General features: G+C 35.5%; 1 protein-coding gene across 1 annotated transcript in view; it reads right to left on the bottom strand.

Moving 5' to 3' along the window:
- MMS22L (MMS22 like, DNA repair protein) overlaps positions 1-19,534 on the bottom strand; it is an 85,093-nt gene that overhangs the window by 55,012 nt on the left and 10,547 nt on the right. Inside the window, exons 8-13 of the mRNA XM_088162020.1 lie at positions 18,121-18,251; positions 14,139-14,252; positions 12,150-12,329; positions 7,171-7,233; positions 2,228-2,347; positions 1,591-1,811 (exon numbers count right to left, since the gene is read on the bottom strand). Coding sequence (XP_088018146.1) covers positions 1,591-1,811; positions 2,228-2,347; positions 7,171-7,233; positions 12,150-12,329; positions 14,139-14,252; positions 18,121-18,251 — 829 coding nt within the window. The remainder of the gene's footprint in view (positions 1-1,590; positions 1,812-2,227; positions 2,348-7,170; positions 7,234-12,149; positions 12,330-14,138; positions 14,253-18,120; positions 18,252-19,534) is intronic.

The following is a 19,534-nucleotide window of genomic DNA, read 5'->3' as shown; positions in this document are numbered from 1 at the left end:
GAATCTTATACAAAGAGATCTTTCCTGGGACCTTTGCTTGGATGTGACTTTTACTTAAAAATCACCATTCCTACAACAGAGGAGAAAGATGAAAATGGCAGAACTTTTTGATTTTTGTGTTTAAAACTTTGGGTATATCCTTCACATTTAATTTAAAATAAGTTCCACCTACAGTAGTCAAACATCCATAAGTGCTGTTTTCCTATTCTGTCACCTGGAAAATAGTTGGAAGTGGTGTTGAGGTTATCAAATCTAGCCACCAAAAATTACAGCAAATCCAATTAATGTTGTTTAGTAGTAAATTACTACCGACAGGCATTTATGTTTTTCATGCATCAATTAATGCTTGGTTAGCTGCTGAACACAAAGTTCATCCCAAAATCATAGCTGTAGGCTGTTAAATTTTGCTACTTGTGTAATTGATTTTTTCAAGGTAGAAATGAAGGGAACCAGTTAAGCAGACTGATGCACTGTGTGCTGTGTGTTATTATTCCCCCTCTTAAATTAGGGAAAGTAACAAACTATAAGAGCACAAAAATGTAAGTATAATTTCATTTCAGTAAGAACAAATTAGGCTAATTAAATTTTTTTAAAAAGCAAGACACTGATACAGAATCCAACAACATATTTGTTCCTACATAACTGCACTCCTTTATAAACCCAAACTTCAGTGACTGTAATAACTTCTGAAGTGTACATAGACATTAGGCATACTGTTCTTTTCTGATAGCCAAGATAACCCACCTTTCCTGCAGGAAAAACACCACAACTTTGTAATGTGTGTATACACATGGGCATGTTAAAATGTTTATTTGACATACATACATGGCATACATGACAATCGTAAGTCACAATGCTTAATAATATTTTAATTAATATGAATGCTTAATAAGATATTTTTAAGAAAATCAAAACCCTAAACCAAAACTATTTGTTTTCACTATCTAATGAAAAAAATTTAACAAGACTGTACTACTCATTACAAGTGCTATCTCATTACTATAAGAAGAGTCTCATGGATTCAGTAAGCATCTAAAACACTTAGTTTCATTTAGAGCACATATATTTTATGTTCTATAATATCATGACTGACCATACTTAATTAGTATGTTTCAAAATTAAGTGAAAAATTAAAAACAAAAATATTATGAGAAATTTTAAAAACCACTGAAAAGGAACCAAATATTTAAATGAAAGTGCAGGTCTATCAAGTGTCAGCCTGCAAGTTCTTGAACAACACATGGCTTACATGCAGTTCAAACACAATTTCTGTGCTTTAATTACATTATCTGTCTGGCAACTGGGCTGTACCACTGCACTGGTTGCCAGTCTACCAAATTCCTGGCCAGTGGGATGAGGTAAATCATCCCATGCTATGGATGCCAAGTTGATTCTTGGACCCACTTACAGCCTCAGCTGGCAACAGAAACTTCAGGGGACAACTGCTTTCTTCAAATTATGAGTTATCCTGGATCCCTCACCCCCTTTACTTTGTCATGAGCAGAGTGCCCTCTGCCTTATATGTGGCTGGAATGGCCCCTGACCCACTACACTTGTTACAAAATGAGACAAACTAAATAGCATCCATACCGTCCTTTAAGTTGTTTCCAAGGATGCACACCATTGTTTTCTTCTTTCATGATCTGTGCCAAAATGCTGAGGAAAATGAAGTAACTGTTGCTGGAGTTGAACAGAGAAGGGATCTGCTGTTCACAGCAGCAGCGTTTCACCAACTCAAGCATTGACAAAGAAGTCTTACTAACATTTGCCAAATCCTTCAGACCAAGCCAAGGAACAGTAAAGCAGCTATTCTAAAAGAATAAATGAAAACAAAATGTTATAAATAACAATAAATGCCAATATTACAAAGACAGTAAGATGCACTCCTTCACAGGAACAAAAGGATATGTTCCTACCACAGCTAAAGCAATAAAAATTCATTGTAACCATGTGCAAGGTATTTTACAAGATCCTAAGCTGAGTAGTCCTGATGAAAAATAAGACCTAAAATATATTATCATATGCTATAATTTCATAATGTAATGGATCATAACAAATTTAAACATGATTTCATTAAATAAATATAGCAAATTTAAGGATACTGCTATTGACTAGGTAGTTTTACAGTATAGCAATCAAGCTTGGCTATAGGAAAATCAGAAATAATCAGCAAAAATCAAGGACTGTCTATATGCAATTGTACATTTGTATATATTCATCTACTTACCAGATTCTTGCTGTAATAATCCCAGAGTATGGTGACAATAGATAGGTTCAAATCCCAGAAACTACACAAAGTCAAACAGCACTGAAGATGCATTCGTAAGTGTTCCTCTAACACACGAGTCTTGGAAAGGAAGTAACACATTAACATGTAGGATACATAAAACTAGCACTACCAGATTATTCAAAGTAATTTCCTACTATAAAAAATATTTTTAATTATATACTGTTGAGTAACTGCATCTGCTAATACAAGCAATGAACTCGAAGATAAAAGCTGACAATGGCACCCTGCAAAACAGCCAATGCTGGTTCACCCCAGAATCATAAAATCACAGAATCATTTAGGTTGGAAAAGACTTCTGAAAAGGTTCATAGGAAAGAAAATAGGAAATACCACACATTTGAACACAGTGAAGCATTTAGGTTGCAATTGTGGGATAATGAAAGTGGAATTCTTCTCATCCAGCTTTTGGTGACAACCAAAACTGAACTTTCATGGGAGGTAGGACATTAAGAGCTCCATGCTCTGACTAAAATCATGAGTCTAACCCAGCCTATTTTAGGCATCTACTTTAGGATGATAATTTCTGTAAGAGCTTTATTGACTTCACTGCCTGCAAAAGCGGTTTAATGGACTGACTTGTGTGCAGTTGTCTTAAGAGTAGACTTTTACATGTGTGAGTCTAACACCTCTATCCCATGGCAGAGGTAATAAAATGTAATAAAATGCCTATAAATGAAAGGTGATACTCAAGTATTTTTTATACATATGACATAACTATTAATTCAATAGACTTCCCAAAAAACAATGATCTTGATCCAACAACAAGGGACAGAACAAGTGCTGGTTTTTTTCCCCAAATAAAAGCAGGAGTCTTGATGAAAAATAAAAAAACCCTGCAGCTGAACATACCTATTTCTCTGGAGGGATCTACCTAGTTACAAGGATGCAAAAAAAATCAAACCAAACAAAACAAAAACACACACACAAAAAAAACCATTCAGAAAGGGAATGCTTAGTCTTGAAGTTGTATTTTGAGTCTAGGGTTACATTTAGGATCTAATTCAACAATGACTGCTTCAGTTAAATTAATTCAACAATAAATACAGCAGTTGAGCGGCTTCAATTTGAATCATTATTTATCTGTCCAACAATAGTGTTAGAACAGTTTCCAAAACCAAGATAGCACTGAAGGCTTTATCTCAAATTTAATATCAAAGAGTTATCCAGAAGTCAAATATCCCTGGGATTAATGGATTCTCTCATAGCTCTTTTGCTTAAAATGGTCTCTTGCACTGCTGGAAATACTATCAGAACTCTTGAGGTAGTCAGCTTTTAATTTATCACAGAAGGGAGGAACACCTGATACTATCAAAATGATAGTATTATCTAAACTTAACATTTTTCTCTTATGACCTCCTACTGTAGTAACAAAATTGGTTTTCCTAGAAACCTAAGAAATACTTCTCCATCTCTCATGGTAGAATTAAACAAAAAAAATACAGTGAAAGTATGACAAAATTGAGGCAGAAATGAAACAGCACAAAGCATTTCTTTTCTAAAATGAGAAGTCTAATAAGACAGACTGCTATTAGTTCTTGTGAACTAAAAAGCTTTTGATTCTCACACTAAAACTTCATAAACACAAATTCCTCTTATACTGACAATCCACAAATTTAGTCAGTTTGATGTTGCCAAGAAGACAAATACAGTATGATAATATTACTACTACAACAATATTCATTTTGTAGTACAAAAAGAATTGTAAACCAGCTTTTTGTATTCTTTTGGAAGAGAATTCCAAATTACAAAAAAGGCAGAAACATCTCATATAACTAGTTTCCCCAAAAATGTCCTTTTTATGTGATAGAACTGGGAGTTTTTTCACATGAGTAATTTTCTTCAACTCTTACCCACCTAGAATTTAAAAGAGAGTGATTTGTGGCTAAGAAGTCACCTGTTGGTCAGCTGTTAGAAGCTGAAAGGATATATCCAAGGAAGAAGCACACTACACTTGCCCAGGTATCCATGACTGCTCTTATCTTCTCACAAGGTACTTTTACTTCCCTTTACTATTGATCCCATGAAATGAACAGCACCATCACATCTTTTCCTTGCTCAGCAGCAGGCTGATTGAATTTTAAAGGAGTTCCTATCTGGAACAGGGCACTGCAGCACCCCTCTACCACCTTCACCTGGACATGCAACACCTTCTTCTGGAGGTCTCCGTTACACCCAAAATCCAGCATATCCTGGATTAACATGCCTTAGGCTCTCTACTGCCTGCATGTGGACCACTAAATGCAACAGTATTACTGAAACTACCAAAATGCTGAAGATTTAACACTGCTTAGGCATTTTTGCATCCCAATATTTAGCTGTCCTAAGGATGTTAACTCCAGCTTCTCTTGCTTCATGATGCTGTTACGCTCAATGGCTGCAACAGTGCCTATTGAATCATCTTTTCACAGCATAGAATTTGAAGCTCACATGAAGAGAAATTAACAGTTATTGGTAGGAGAGAGATTATCAATTTACCTTACAAATATATGTTCTGCACCTTTTTCAGATGCTTTTGAACACACAAAACTACATATACTTGATTTCTTCTTCATTTCCCCCCATTCAGTGTAAATTGTCATTCTTCTGAGCAAATGCAGTCTACAAGCTATAGGGAAATTAGGGAGTAAGAAGCACAAGAAGATTGAGGTTGATGAACATAGTACTAAATATGGTTAGTTTTTAAGTTCCCATACACCTAAAAAATGAAGTTTTTAACTGACAACTCCTGCCCTCTCTAGCAAACGGGTGATTCAGCACTATTATTTCTTTTAATTTATTTTGTACAGTTATTGCTGTGCATCTTTAGTAGATAACAGGCTATATGCTCAAAGGGATGGCTCAGAGAGTAGTAACTAACAAAGTCATGCCAAGTATTAATAGGCAGCATCATCAGTTCTGTCCTGCTGTTCATTCAAAGAGTACTATTATCACTTTTGCTTTTTCCCATTTTTCCATGTTCTATTTCATAACAGATTTAAGAATTTTTGAGTCCAGAAAATGTAGTAATGAGAAGCACAATGAGATATGAAGAAGAGATGCAAAAGGGTAAGATAAAAGGTAGGAGTGGCCACTTGGAGTTGACAGATCAACAGAGGAGACAGACATTTCTACTGGCAAAAGACTTCTCCTTCCTAGACACTGTCAAGAAGGCCGCTGTGCAGGGATAGGGAGCAGGATTGTGTTTTAATAAAGCACTACATTCACTCGTGCATGCACATACGGGAATTAATGTTCCCCAAGGAGCACTTCCCTTGGGCAGCTAACTCCATAATGCAAGAAAAAAATAATGAACAAATTAAAAAAGGAAATAAACTAGATGGCTCCTTAGATGCTTGGTAATAGTTACAACCATGTCTTTGGCAAATGAGAGTTAGTTTTAATCCCAACAGTGGTTGCCTTTGGAAATCAAAACACATATTTGCTTCATATTACTGTGTCATGACTGACTCAATACACAAGTCTTCTGAGCTTGGCCACTTAGCTGCCTTTCTAAACTGTCTACAGCTCAATACTTTTTTAACAGAAGCATCAAAAACTATGTATTTTATGTATGTTCTGCTTCAAAATAGCCTTTATTCAAAATAATAAACATTCACAAGAAAAGGATTATTTTGAAGAAAAGAACATTAACTACAAATATGTGTCTCAGGTTGCTGCCATACAGAAGATGCAAATAGGAAGGCAGCTAATAAGCTACTCAGTTTTTATGCATCTTATCTAAATCTCTCCAATTTCTCTCACAGTATGGTAAGCATCCAGTAAGTAATGTCATCACTTGTGGTTTTAATGTATATGCACACTTTGTATTTTCCGTCTCATACTGCAAAATCATTCAAAAAGACTTAATCTTTTAAACTGGAAGACTACATAGCCAAGTATTAGAGTTTATGTTTAGAGTCTTAAAAACCTGAAAAATCATGCTATCATTTCAACTCTCCTAAAAGCCACAAATGTTTTCTGGTCAAAAAGTTGTAACAAGTATTTTTCCACATTCCAGCTTTAACAACAGTCGTTGCTACTCCATGAGCAAGACAGTTATAATAATTTAAAAAATGGAAAGGAAGAACTCCCCTTCGGCTTTCAACAACAGAACTTTGCAGGGTTTTTCTTTATTTCATATACCGAATGAAAAAATAAATATGTTTATTCTTGTCTTAAACGTACATAAATAAATTATTTTTACAGGTATTGCCAATACAACATTTGCAATTTGTACCATGCAACTTCAGAACAAATTTAGAGTTACAATATAACTTATTATAAAAACTTGATGAACAGCATATTTAAAAGCATATTAAAAGGAGGTCAATTCTGACCTCTGGGCCATGAAGCATTGCATTAACAGTTCTGCAGAAAGAAAAATGATAAGGTATGAAATGAGTGCTCAGAAACTAGAACCTTATCAGTAAGAGTTTGATTCAAGCCTGTAAGACAAATTGCTCAGCAAGGCAAGTCACCTTCCCGCTGTGATGAGGATATAGCTGAATTTTCAATGCAACTGACTATCTCCTTCATCATGTCTCCTCAACCTGATATCCTTACATTCAGTATCTGATTTACATTTTCTAAGCATCCAGTTCTTATTCTGAATACATCTTGTCTGAGAAGCCATATACTACCCTTCCAGGATAATTATCTTTTTTCTTTATCTGACAATTTAGCATCAAGCACAAGCGCTTTAAAGCAAGTGGAACTGCTAACAAGGAGGGAACTGTACACTGTCATAGTTTAGCTATGTCAAGGTTGTTCATTTACCAGTGATAAAAACACTACAACTCCAAAAATACACTTGTTAGTTGGACTTTGTTTCATGCACTGTCTTTTCCTGAAAGCATCCCTGACATTTTCCTTGTTCATTATTCTTTTCTTTATACACTTACTTGAGTATCAGTGGATTTTTTAAGGAGTTCCTCCACAAATTTCCAATTGGATTCCTTCTGTTTCTGAAAAATAATTATCAACATGAAAAAGCATTTGTATCCCTTACAGGAAGCACTAACATAAAAATAAGTATACTTAAAAGTAAGAAACATAACATGAAAGTAAGCAGGCAAAATATTTTCAGAAATATTTAATTTCATAACAGAATACTGCAGCCATCACCAAAAAGTTTTGTTATAAATGTAATTGATATCTGTCCTAAAAATTAGCCCTCACAAAAAAGCCAAAATAAAAAGTATGCAACTTGAACCACTTTAAGTGACTTATTTGCAATCCCAACCTTCACTTTTAATGGAGACACAAAACATTCAGGCATTTTTTATTAGTCCAAGCAGCATGCCTTACAGTTTCTTTCTTTAATGTTCTGTAAAAAGGAAGCTATAAAGGGTAAGAAGGAAGAAAAGGTAAAACCTCACATTTTCTTGCTTTTTTTCTTTTCCATCTATTTATGCAAAGTGGGAAAGAAAAGGGTAGAAGGCTTTGCAACTAAGGCCATTTTCTCAGGGAAAAAAAGGCAACAAGGCCAACATACTTACACTTCTAGCAGATCCAACAATCATCTCTTACATACAGCTACATATATAGCCTCTGTAGATAAGTAGATGTGTGAACAGAGTACCTCCACCATTGTCGTGCCTTACTTGTTCCCTCCACCACCACAGCTGTTAAGCCTTGTACATTATTCTGCAGATAGCTGTCCTTTAAACATCAGTTTACAACTTACAAGAAAGAGCATTTTATGCTTTGGTAATTGAAATGTAACGACTTTCCAGCACTGTGCTCCCTCCTCCTCTGCTACTGATAAAACTGGTCAATGGTGTGGCTTGGTGACAAAATTGTGCCAGAACAGCAGAGGGTATATAATGCCTAGGGTGGTGAACAGGATTTAAGCTGTTACTGATGCCAAAGAGTCTGTAACATGAAACCAGAGCCATCGGGTCAGGAGAGGACATTGCATCAACAGATAGTCAAGGAGTAAAGGCAGCACTTCAATAACCCAGGAAGTGAACAACCAGCATTTGCAGACAGATCTGGACAGTATTTACAGATTTTTGACTGTATTTTAGAGCCTGATGTTAAGTGAATAAATACACACTGGCAACATCCTACTGCAGATTTCAAGTAAAGCTAAGGAACTACTAAAACGCTGGTTTTGGTAGCAATAAGTAGATATTAGAATTATGCTAAATGTCTATGAGAGCACTGAATGTTTGGATCAGTCTGCTTAGAACATGTTTTTAGCAGTACTGTAGACCAGAGGCACATGTTTTATACAGCAGGTGTTTATTGCCAAAGATCCATCTCGACTACAGTAAGCAGATCACCTTACAAGATCTTGGAGTAATACAGGGCAAACTCCCGACACCAACTGGGATTGATTACGAGAGTGCATCCAAGTTTAGCCCAAACTCAGGAAAGGACACCAACCACCTGCTGCACTCTTTTTAGGTCCAAATGTATCTATATTTTAACAGACTTGCTTCATGCAAATCCCAATAGACTTATATCCAAACAGTATTCCCTACTGCACTGGCAATATGGCACAGCACCTGTTTACCATTGTTTACAATCTGTCCTTTTCAAAGCATATGCAGAACCTACATCTTTGACTCCAAACTGCGTGTCTTAAAACATCCTCCTTCCACTCCCAGAGAGCCCTAAAAATCAACAGAACCCAGAGGCCTCACAGTGCATAGAAGTGCTGCTAAACCAAAAACTTGAGCTGAGTTTGCAGGAAGAAACTTTAGCAAGGACTAACAGTTGAGTACCTGAAAAAGCCACATTAGGTTCTTAGCTGGAAGTCCATGTTTGCATATCTAGCCACATAGTCATTTCAGATTATTCTATTCAAAGGCAAGAATTCTTAGCCTCAAGTAACGCTACCTACATTACCTTAGCCCAGAGGATATTAAAATTGACCCCTGCAATGTTCAGAAGTAGCAAATTTTCTCATCAGGTCCCATCTGAGTTTTAAATATACAAATCCTGCTTAAGAATGAAGTGGGACCTGAACAAGGGAATATGGAAAAAGACATACTGTACATCCCTCAGAACAGTCTCTGAGAAACCTGTCCAAAATTTTCTAGCTTAAAAATGTGGTTTCATGTATGTGAAATATATATTCAATATATATGAATCACTGCATATTTGAAATTGCTTTTTATGAGCTAAGGGGGAAAAAATAAAAAGAAGCAAGTCTGAAACCTACTTAGAATTTTAAAAGCTTTCATAACAACCTTACAGCCATGCAGACCACATTAAAAAACTGAAAATCTTACACAGACGACATAGGCTTAGAGGCAATTTTTGCTACAGAGCACATGAATAGTCATCATTATGACACATCACCCTCCCACCTCTGATCATAGTTAATTAAAAGAAAGCACGTGTCACAAAGTCATTGCATCATATGTTTAATCAACCAAACAGGACTACAGAGTCCCCATGTAATTCTACTGACTTCACAAATTCGTATCACAGACTGTTTCACCTTACTATTTTGAGGTTGGAATTCAAGGAGGGGAACAGGACCTAAAGGGATGGTTATCATCAACTGTCTACAACAGATTATGTTACTGTGGTGGGTGAGAAGGCCCTGATGTTACTGGGAAGATCTTTTTGTATGAGAACAAGCATCCCTGGACAAACTCATAGTAACTCAGAAATGCAAAACAGAGCTAACAGTTTGAATGTAAAGACTACTGGAAACATCAGGAAAAGCATGCACAGGATGGTCTCATGATTAACAAACCAAGACTTGGAAATTCTCTTCTCCTAAGTGGGGTCTAAGGAAAAAATATTATTTAATCTTGGGCAAGTCACTTCCTGCCACTGTGTCTCAGATTCCTATTTTAACATAAGAACAACAGGAACCTTTTCTTCCATTCCACATATTATTTTGGCTTATGTAAATAATATAGTGCCTGGGGCAAAAAAAAAAATCTCTCATGATGCTAAATACATAGTATCTATCAGAGTGAGATAAAGGAAAAAAGCCTCAATGATAAAACTATCACTGTATTTGGATTAGGGCATTAAATATAACAAACCCAGTATAAATGTGTGCTTCACACCAATTTCTGTATTTAACCTGGGAATAACCTTTTCTCACTTTCTAAATTCCTATAAGAAGCAGGAAGTGTATTAATTCTATTTTTCAAGGTCCCTCTATAATACCCTCTGAACTGCATCCCTCTCCCCCACCCAGTAACAAGGGGGCAAAAATCAAGGGATGCTTGATACAACCTTTAGTGTAACAGTCAGACCTGGTATGCAACTTTACACAGTATCAATGTGCAAGTTGTTTCACTTTGCCACATAGTAACAAGTAGCCTGCCATGGCCTCCTAAAGGATTTGTCAACTGGCAAACAGAAGAAGCCTAAGTATCCCACATGGGCCAGGTCCTCTAGCAAACAGGCAGAGTCATGAGTTTTTCAATGAAGTATTCAAGCAGTGAATTACCACACCCTTGCTACATCTAAATTTTTTTTTTTTTACCAATTTACAGATGAAAAAAATCGAAGTAATTCTTAATTTTTTTGGAAAGTCTAATTTTACTAAGACTTTCCCACAATTCTAACATTTTTATTAAGTATTCTCAGAATTCCAACATTTTTATTTCATTCTCTATTTATAGACTTCATGCTTTTAAAGATCTAAAGACAAAGATAGGCATTTTAAGTTATGAAAATTGCTCAACCTACATGATCGCTCTTCCCTTCTTACAGATCTGCAGTTCACAAACATGCTTCCAGGTTTTAACCTTTCACCTTAAATCAGGAATGGAAATCACGGTACCAATTTTAAGAGAAAGAAGGCACAACCTTTCCAGTTTTAATATGCACTGTTAAATTACAAATAATAAAAGATAATTCACAAGAAAGGCAATTAAGCCCAGTTTGTGGAAGATGCCATACAGAGTCTATGCTTAGAAAACTAGGGAATATGGGCAATGCAGCTGAAAAGTTAAAAAAGCCACTACACTAAAAAAACCCGAAAACCAACAAAGAGACAACCAACACTACCCCTCAAAAAAAAAAAAAAAGTCAAAACAAACAGGAAAAAAAGGAATAACAATAAGACAATAAAAGAACAGAAGGACAAATGATAGAAGATGACATGACCAGATTCTCCCTAGTGAAAAAACACTGTTGGGGAGGAAAAACCCAAGGAAAACACACTACACCAAAATCATTCCAAATCCCTCAGTTTCTCGGTCTTCATCCATCTCCCTATCTTATAATAAGCTTCCTCTATAGGCAATTAAGAAAAATTGTCAGCTTTTATACATCTCAAAATGGATGAATTGCTTCAGTAAATGCAAGTTTTCTAAACTGAAACTTGATTTCAAGTTATTAGACAGTGTCTATTGGTAGCACACCAATATAAAAATTAAGCAGTATACACAAATAATATATGCATCTTATGATGCTATGGCTGTGATGATGTAAAGGCAATTCGATTAGACAGACTGAAATTTATCCAGAGCAGATAGAAAAAAATCAGTGGCATTAATAATTACACAGTCAGTGTTCGAGGTTTATATTTCATAAAGTACAAACTCATGTGCTCACTTCCCAAAACAAAAAACCCAATGAAGCATTTATGCTGTAGGCAGGCAATCTTAAAACATATGCTACATCGTTAAGTATATGTGTTACTGACTACTTGGGAAATGTCAAGTTTTCTTCACACAGTACTCTACTGAATATCTGGTTTGTAACATCAATGTCTGGGGCTCCTAGAACATTTACCTACTTGTACAAAGTACATCTTAACACCTCCAACCTAGAAACGACTTAAGGAGGATGAAAATTCCTGCATTGCAAAACTAATTGTCTTCTATCAACAAAAATAACCAAAATTATCAAAATCAATTATAAAAACTTTTAGATATTTAGAAAAAAGCATACCCACCTTTTCATCTAGATTTCCATTACGGTCAAACTGGTAGAGTGGTGCCAGATGAGTCATAATCCACCAGCTAAAACTCAATGGGTCTTTACATTGAATTGTTTGAAACCCAGACACACTTTCAGAAGTACTTGGCCATTCAAAGATATTCTTTAGAGTTGTGTTCACCAAGCTCCAGAAACACTGTAGAAAATGCAAAAGGTAATTTGAACCATCTTCAATAACAAAACCTATTTTAACCATTTTCTCTACAACATTATCCTATTAATTTGCTTTTACAGAGAACAAGCAAGATGACAGTCATTTAAAGAAGATAACAAAAAGCAGTGGTCAGTATTACCACAGAAAACTCAAGGCTACCTTAGAAAGTCCTCTCTCAAATGTCAGTAGAAAGCAATGGGAAAGGACAAGCTTGGATCACCAGGAAGAATCCTTCAATACAGCTGCAGTGCAATATTTCTCAGGCAAAATTACAATCGGATGGATTGATGACATGCAAACAGGATGGTGCCCCAACACACACAAGAGAAAGGTTAGAGTTCTTTAATGAAGAATTGTTATAACATATTTTTGAAAAACTTTAGTGCCAGACTATCCTAACTAGAAGGATAGATGGTAGAAAATCAATCTGAAAGACAACAAACTGAATTTCCAATTCCCTGTTCCGTCACAGCCTGTTCCAACACTGACAAACTGAGTCATTCTGACTCAGACCCTTGCCTATATCACAATATTACTACTTCTTACAATATTATTACTTCTTGTGCCTATATTTCCTAGTTTTGAAGAAGCTCTCCGGGACTTCTTTGCATGTGTATTTCACCCACCTTAGCTGGGTCCTGATCCTAACTTAGCTCCAAAGTGCTCTTGCCAGTGCAAATGCTTAACAGTAATACAGTGGCACTTGTGCTGTCCATCTTTACATCTGTTACCATTAACAAGTAAAGAGCCATAAGTGCAAACCCTCTACTCTGAAGTACTTCATTCTGTACTAAGTGAACTGTACTCATGGCAAAGATGGCCACTTTGGGTCTCATAAAGATTATTTCAGAAAACTTTCAAAGGGTTTTGTCACTTCTTAGTATTCATTCAGAGAAACATCAGTTCAATTCTAACCAGCAGTCAAAGAAAGAAAAATTAAGATGCTATAAAACATCAGCAAATGAAAAGAAAAATATTAGACATCAGTATGTAATGTATAAAATCATATGGCCTTCTAACCCATACTCAGAATATTGAATGTAATCCTGGCACTCTTATTCAAAATAGGATGTGGTAATATGGAAAAATGTTCAGAGAAGGGTGACAAAGATGACCAGAGATAAAGAACAGCACCTGAAAAAGAGTTACTGTAAGAAAGTAAGACTCTTCAGTCTAGAAAATGCAGAAAGTAGGATGCATCAGAAAAAAAAAAAAACAAAAAAACAAACTGAAGAGGCATAAAATGTCTAGTGTAAAGGAGGAGAACAGGTTTGCTGATTTCCAATAGAGGTATAAGGGGGCATCTAGAGAAGTCAGCAACTACAAGATTCAAAACTATAGACAGGTTGTTACCCATCTATATAAGAACAAAGACAGAAAAATGAGCTAGCTGGATCATTGTTCTGCCTGTACCCATGTTTCTAATACCTGGGGATGACTTGTTGCACAACATCACAGAAACTGAAAATTTAAAAAAAAAAATAAGTAAACATGGCTTTGTGTATTGGTCTTCCATAAAAGAATGGAACTTTCACAGTGTATTCCTTTGCTTGGCTGTCTTTAGCATTAGGAGCACCCTTTATTAATGCCCCAGATCATAACCCAACAGTACACTGCAAACCTAGAATCAGGACTTCATGCACATTCAAGACAGCAGCCCAAGGCATCACGGTTAGCATGCAGCTCTCCTGGAGCAAAAGGAGGCTCAGCTCTACCATCAGATCTGTGCATTCATGGCCACATGGAAACATTTGGTGACTGTACTGCACATGAAAAATATTCTTCCTTTACCTCCGTATTAGACCCTTTATTTCTGTGGTCAAGCAAATGAATAAGTAGAATCCATAGCTCTTTAATGCAGGTACAGGGATAATGGCTACTGGTAAGAGCCTCAGAAGGTCGCACCTGAAAGAGAATATAGAATAAAATTATTCACCGAAGTGTAATTTTTGAAATAGTGTTTTATATTTCAATATAAATAAATATAAACCTATTTATATAAATATATTATTAAATATATTTAATATTTATATCAATATTTCCTCTTGTCTTGGCTGTTTGGTTTCAGGGGTTTTTTTTCAGGTAAGTATAGTTACAATTACACACTACACAGGTGCATTATTTCATTAACATCCAAAATATCTCTCTCATACAACACTGACTCTTTCCTAATTCTACACAAGTTATAGGTTGTGCTATTTCCTAGTTTCTTTTGATCCACTCTCAGACATTTAATCACATAAAAATGACATCCTATGTCGTAAATGAAAAGTTACAATAAATAGTAATTCATTGTCTGATAGTAGGGAAAAGAAAATGATTGATTACATTTTCTTGATGTTCTTGAGAAGAAAGATTTCAAATTATTTACCAGCTATTATTGTTACTTTTAACTGAAAAATCCTTAATGACTAGGCATAATGCTAGTAGAATATGTTGTTGTTGGCATGAGGATGTTAATGTTCCCACAACATTTCACAAAATCTGCTTTTCAGTAAATTTACTGCAAGGCATTCTTTTAATATGCAGAAAACAGCATATTTCAAGTCATGTACGTTATTTGATTACTATTCCATATTTAAAGAATTCACTCAGACTGTTACATTGCAAATGCCAAATAGTCTTCTTGTGATTCATCTTTCAATGTTACATTCTCAGAATATTGAAACAAAACAGCAAAAGGAAGTGCTAAATACACACAAAAAAACCCTCTGTATGCTTTAATGTTTTTAGGATCTACCAGACCTTTGATATAATCATACTATAGATACTATAGACAGAACTTTACTTACTCTATCCTTAGACACATGAATCTACTGAACTGTATTCAGAGGTGGAAAAAACTGTGAGAAAAGCTTTGCTTAAATAGCTCAATTCAGTACCTTTTACCTTCAGCAAGAACACAACAGCAGAAATGTAGAAAGAAAAAAGGGAAGACAAAGAAGCTTATACTCATTTCATCCCAAAACAGTGAGTAGTCCAAGTTTGAATAATCAACCTCCACCTCTCTAAAGCAAACAGAGGAGAATAGCTACCTAGAGAGATTAATGAATCTCACTGCAGAACTGTTGTTATCCTTCCATGACAATAAAAAGTACCTCAGGTGACTAGTTTAACCAACTAACTCCTTGCCATCTACATCTGATGAGGTGAAGCCTGAATTTTTATATCCTCATGTTTTTCTGATCCATTCATGCACAACTATTCTCAAATCACACTGGCAAGTAAAATAATTTCTGAATTTGGAAACCTAACAGCGTACATTAAAAATTAAATCAAAATACACAACGCCAGTGACAGCAGAGGCTGTGTGAGACATTACAGAAGTGGGAGTGAATGACTAAAACCCCCACTTTCACAATTAGAACAACAAGTATATAACCAATAATTGCAAATCTGTATAATATTCTTTTAGGATGCAAACTTCTTATTTATCATCCACCTTTAGAATAATATCTTTACAAATACAGTTTCATACAGCTCCAAATCACATTTAAATAATTTTAAATATAAATATGAACTTACATTTACATATACATATGTGACAACTTGCTTTTTCTCTCTCAAGAATCCTGCTGATCCTATGAAATTGTTATGGTAGACCTGATCTATATTAAATAATGCTTTATTCACTTTCTATATATACTCACACTATTTTATGTGTCTCTCTCCTCACTTTTACAGAAATTTCTCAACAACCTGCATTAATTTAATGGAAATATTATCTTGAGAATAAACAGCATGACCACCAAAGTCTCCTGAAAAAAATTCATTTTTTAACTACTAACTTTCCAAAACTCAAGTGCCTCAAAAGTAACTGGTTATGATTCACCAGCAAAGAGCATAATAGATCCATTGGAAACAAGCAGTCTACTTATTATAGATGCACTCTAACAGTGGAGGTTTTTATAGAAGTATTAGGCATAGAAACTATCTTAGAAATTAGTTTAATGGTTTCTATGTGGACTACCAGTTGTTGCAGCAAGGGTTCTTCAACAAGGTTTCTTCATCTACTGTTCCATCTGTTACTGCGCTAGTCTACAAAATTGCAGGATCTCTTCTGCAGGAAATGTGCATATCTGTTCAGGATAGTATCTGGGTAGTAATATCAAAGCAAGACACCATACAGATATTGCTTAGACAAAGGATAGCCAAGATACTGCTTTCTTCAGAGATACTCTAGATTTTCTCTCACAACATCCTCAGTTCAGTATCTTGGAAAGAATATTTAAAACCCCAAATTGTGGTGCTGTTGGGACAATACAGCTCTGGTGCCAGAGGTATGGCTGCTGAAGACATAAAAAGATATCCACAGATATATATTTCTCTGCCAAATGTGTCTCAGAGCACACTGGACTCAGAACATGTCCAAGTCAAGCATCTTGATATCAGAGGTGCCCAATAAACCAATCTGAAAATATGAATCTGGAATACTAGAGTTGATGTCCCTCTTTCCAAGGATATCCACAAATGTTAAGAGCTGCACTCATGAATGCTCTCAGCCCAAGGACATATTTTAGTGATGAGATCATGGTGTCACTTACTAGATGTATTAGTTTCATTTTCAACAATTTTGAGGGATGTTATTTCCATTATGGGACGACAGCAATGATGGCATACTATAGGAGTCACCAGATCAAGCGCAAGCTTCACTTCAGAAATTAATCTCAAATAGATCTAATTCAAGTAATGTGGTCCAAGCCCAGAGAAAGCTTAAGAATAAGCAGCGGCAAAACAATCTTCTCTCTTGGTTATGTGGTTCTGTCAATGTACGTCGAATATGTTGTTTTATCATCTGACATTTCCAAGCACTCTGTTCAACAGGTAGATACTATTCGAATTTTATTTTATAAAACATTATTCTCATCTATTTGCCTTTTGCTGAGGGAAAAGGTTGCAATACTATCTGATAATGTAATAGGTCAAAACTGATTTTAAAAGGTAACAGTTTTCTACAGGAAGATATTTTTAAAAAACAGTTAATCAAAGGCTAGTACAGCCATTCCCTCACTGTATCTTATGTTTTTGTACTAGGAAAACATAAATAATACAGTTGTCACTGCTACTTATTCTCAGAGTTTGGTCCTGCATTCATGGATCACATATGTCCATCTAAAGTAGGTTTCACAATGACACAAAGATTATATAGCTTTTACTGGCTGCTACATGGAGCTATTACGACTTTCTAGCTTTGGAGTCCTCAAAACAAGTGAGAAAAATACTGCAGCTATAGAAGGAAAGACAAGGGAAAAGAGAAGACATGGAAAAGTTTTCCCATGACAAATGCAGAAGTGCTGTAACAGAAAGATGAGGTGGTGGGAAAAAAAGCACACTGCAACAATAAACTGTAATACAACATTCTCTAAGTGTCCAGTTAGCTTACTGCCAGGATTAGTGTTATCCTCTTTTTGTTCCTGTTGAGAGAGTTTGAAAAGATGGGTTTTTTTGCCTTTATCTAAACCTTTTAGACTGTGCCATGTTTGGCATTAAACCTGGAACACTGAACTTAGAAAATGTGGCACTCACTTCTGCTCTGTACACAGTGCATTTCAATATTACTCTCTCATTCAACTGCCAGATGGTCATGAATAAATATAACACAATTTGAGCTCCTAACAAATAACACTCTTTAAAACATGGAAATACATAGCCATACATAACATTTAAAACTAAGCACTAAGAAATCATCTATGCACCGGTGCAATACCCAATTCATATGGCTCCCAGTACAAGCATCTAACTTCCCATAGCCTGTATAAAGAAAATGAGTTACCTTTGTATACTTGTTGATGGCCAAGCTTATTAAATCAGATATGAGATTTCCACAGTGTTTTTCAAATAAACTGATATTGGTTAGATTCTCTCCAGTTAGATTAATGAAATGGTTAGCATATACAACTTGTCCTAAAGCACAAAAGAAAAGTAGAATTGTTTAGCTCCAGCAATATAACCCAGACAGGATTTGTCTTCTAATATATAAATATTTCAGAATGGGCTTGTCGACCTGTATGTAATTTTAATTTATAAATTCATGTGAGAAAGCTCATCCTAAATTCAAGCTAATCCCTTCATCATTGCACTGAAATCTGGTATTATTCAGGTTGACAGTAAAAAAGCTTGGCACTTTACAGCCTTTTATTGGCACAGATTTTGCAGAGGAATAAAGATTTATTTATCTGCAAGTTCCTCTTTGTCACATGCCAGTGCGCATGTTCTGGCATCATGACATGTTTTGCAGATATGCAAGTTGATGACAAACAATTCTGGAGAGGTCTAACACTTTCCTTTGGATGTGTTGATGTAAAAAGCTGGCATGATCATGTTCCAACTTGAGCATTTGTAGGCATTAACAGATAAAATGGTGAAGTTAAGAGGCTGTAAGATCTTATCCCAAAAGCTTTTCAACAGTACATCTCTCTTGACATCAGTGGAGCAGATGATACATAGAATGAGCCTGTATTTTATTCCTGGAAATATAAGGTGAAGCCTTGAACCCACTATCCTGCCACTGGTCTCAGCTGTGTGAAGTTTCCACTCAGAATACTTTACAGAATAAAATAAAAACCTAAGAAATTCTAAGCACATAAGAATATACAAGATAATATATGTAGAGATACAACTGTCTTGACTAGTAAATTTTGTTGTTAAAAATCATGAGCTTTCTCTTACAAAGATAGATGACTGCATTATTACTCAGAACATTATCTTGAAATAAATACTGAATTCTGGAAAATAAATTGCCTCCAACAGTTTCACTATCCTTTCTCCAAAATGCTCTAAAAAAGGCAAACAGGCTATCTCACAATGGATCATAAAAGAAACTTAGAATTACTGAACAAAAAGCCAACCCACATACTATACAGTAATGCAGAAACAGAGAATATGTGTTAATGGGAGCAAGGCTGTGTTGTGACAGCACTCAGAGCAGGCAAAAGCTAATCCAAGGGTTCAGATTCAACACCAGTTACTGGGGTAAACATATAGTGCATTCTCTCTATACCTCAACATTACTTCAACTGTTGCAATTCCCACATGGAATTTATATTGACAACTTATAATCAGGGGCATGAGGGGAGGTATGCTTACAGCAACACACTGATTATAGAAGAAAACATGCTTTTGTGATTTATTTCAGTAGAATGGACATGGGAAATAGATATAAGCCTCACCAATGAAATAAAGTTCTC

This window comes from Sturnus vulgaris, chromosome 3 (assembly GCF_052056855.1).
Source record: "Sturnus vulgaris isolate bStuVul1 chromosome 3, bStuVul1.hap1, whole genome shotgun sequence".
In the NCBI taxonomy this organism is placed as follows: domain Eukaryota; kingdom Metazoa; phylum Chordata; class Aves; order Passeriformes; family Sturnidae; genus Sturnus; species Sturnus vulgaris.
The sequence above is the reverse complement of the archived record's forward strand: the minus strand, read 5'-3'. Positions and strand labels throughout refer to the sequence as shown.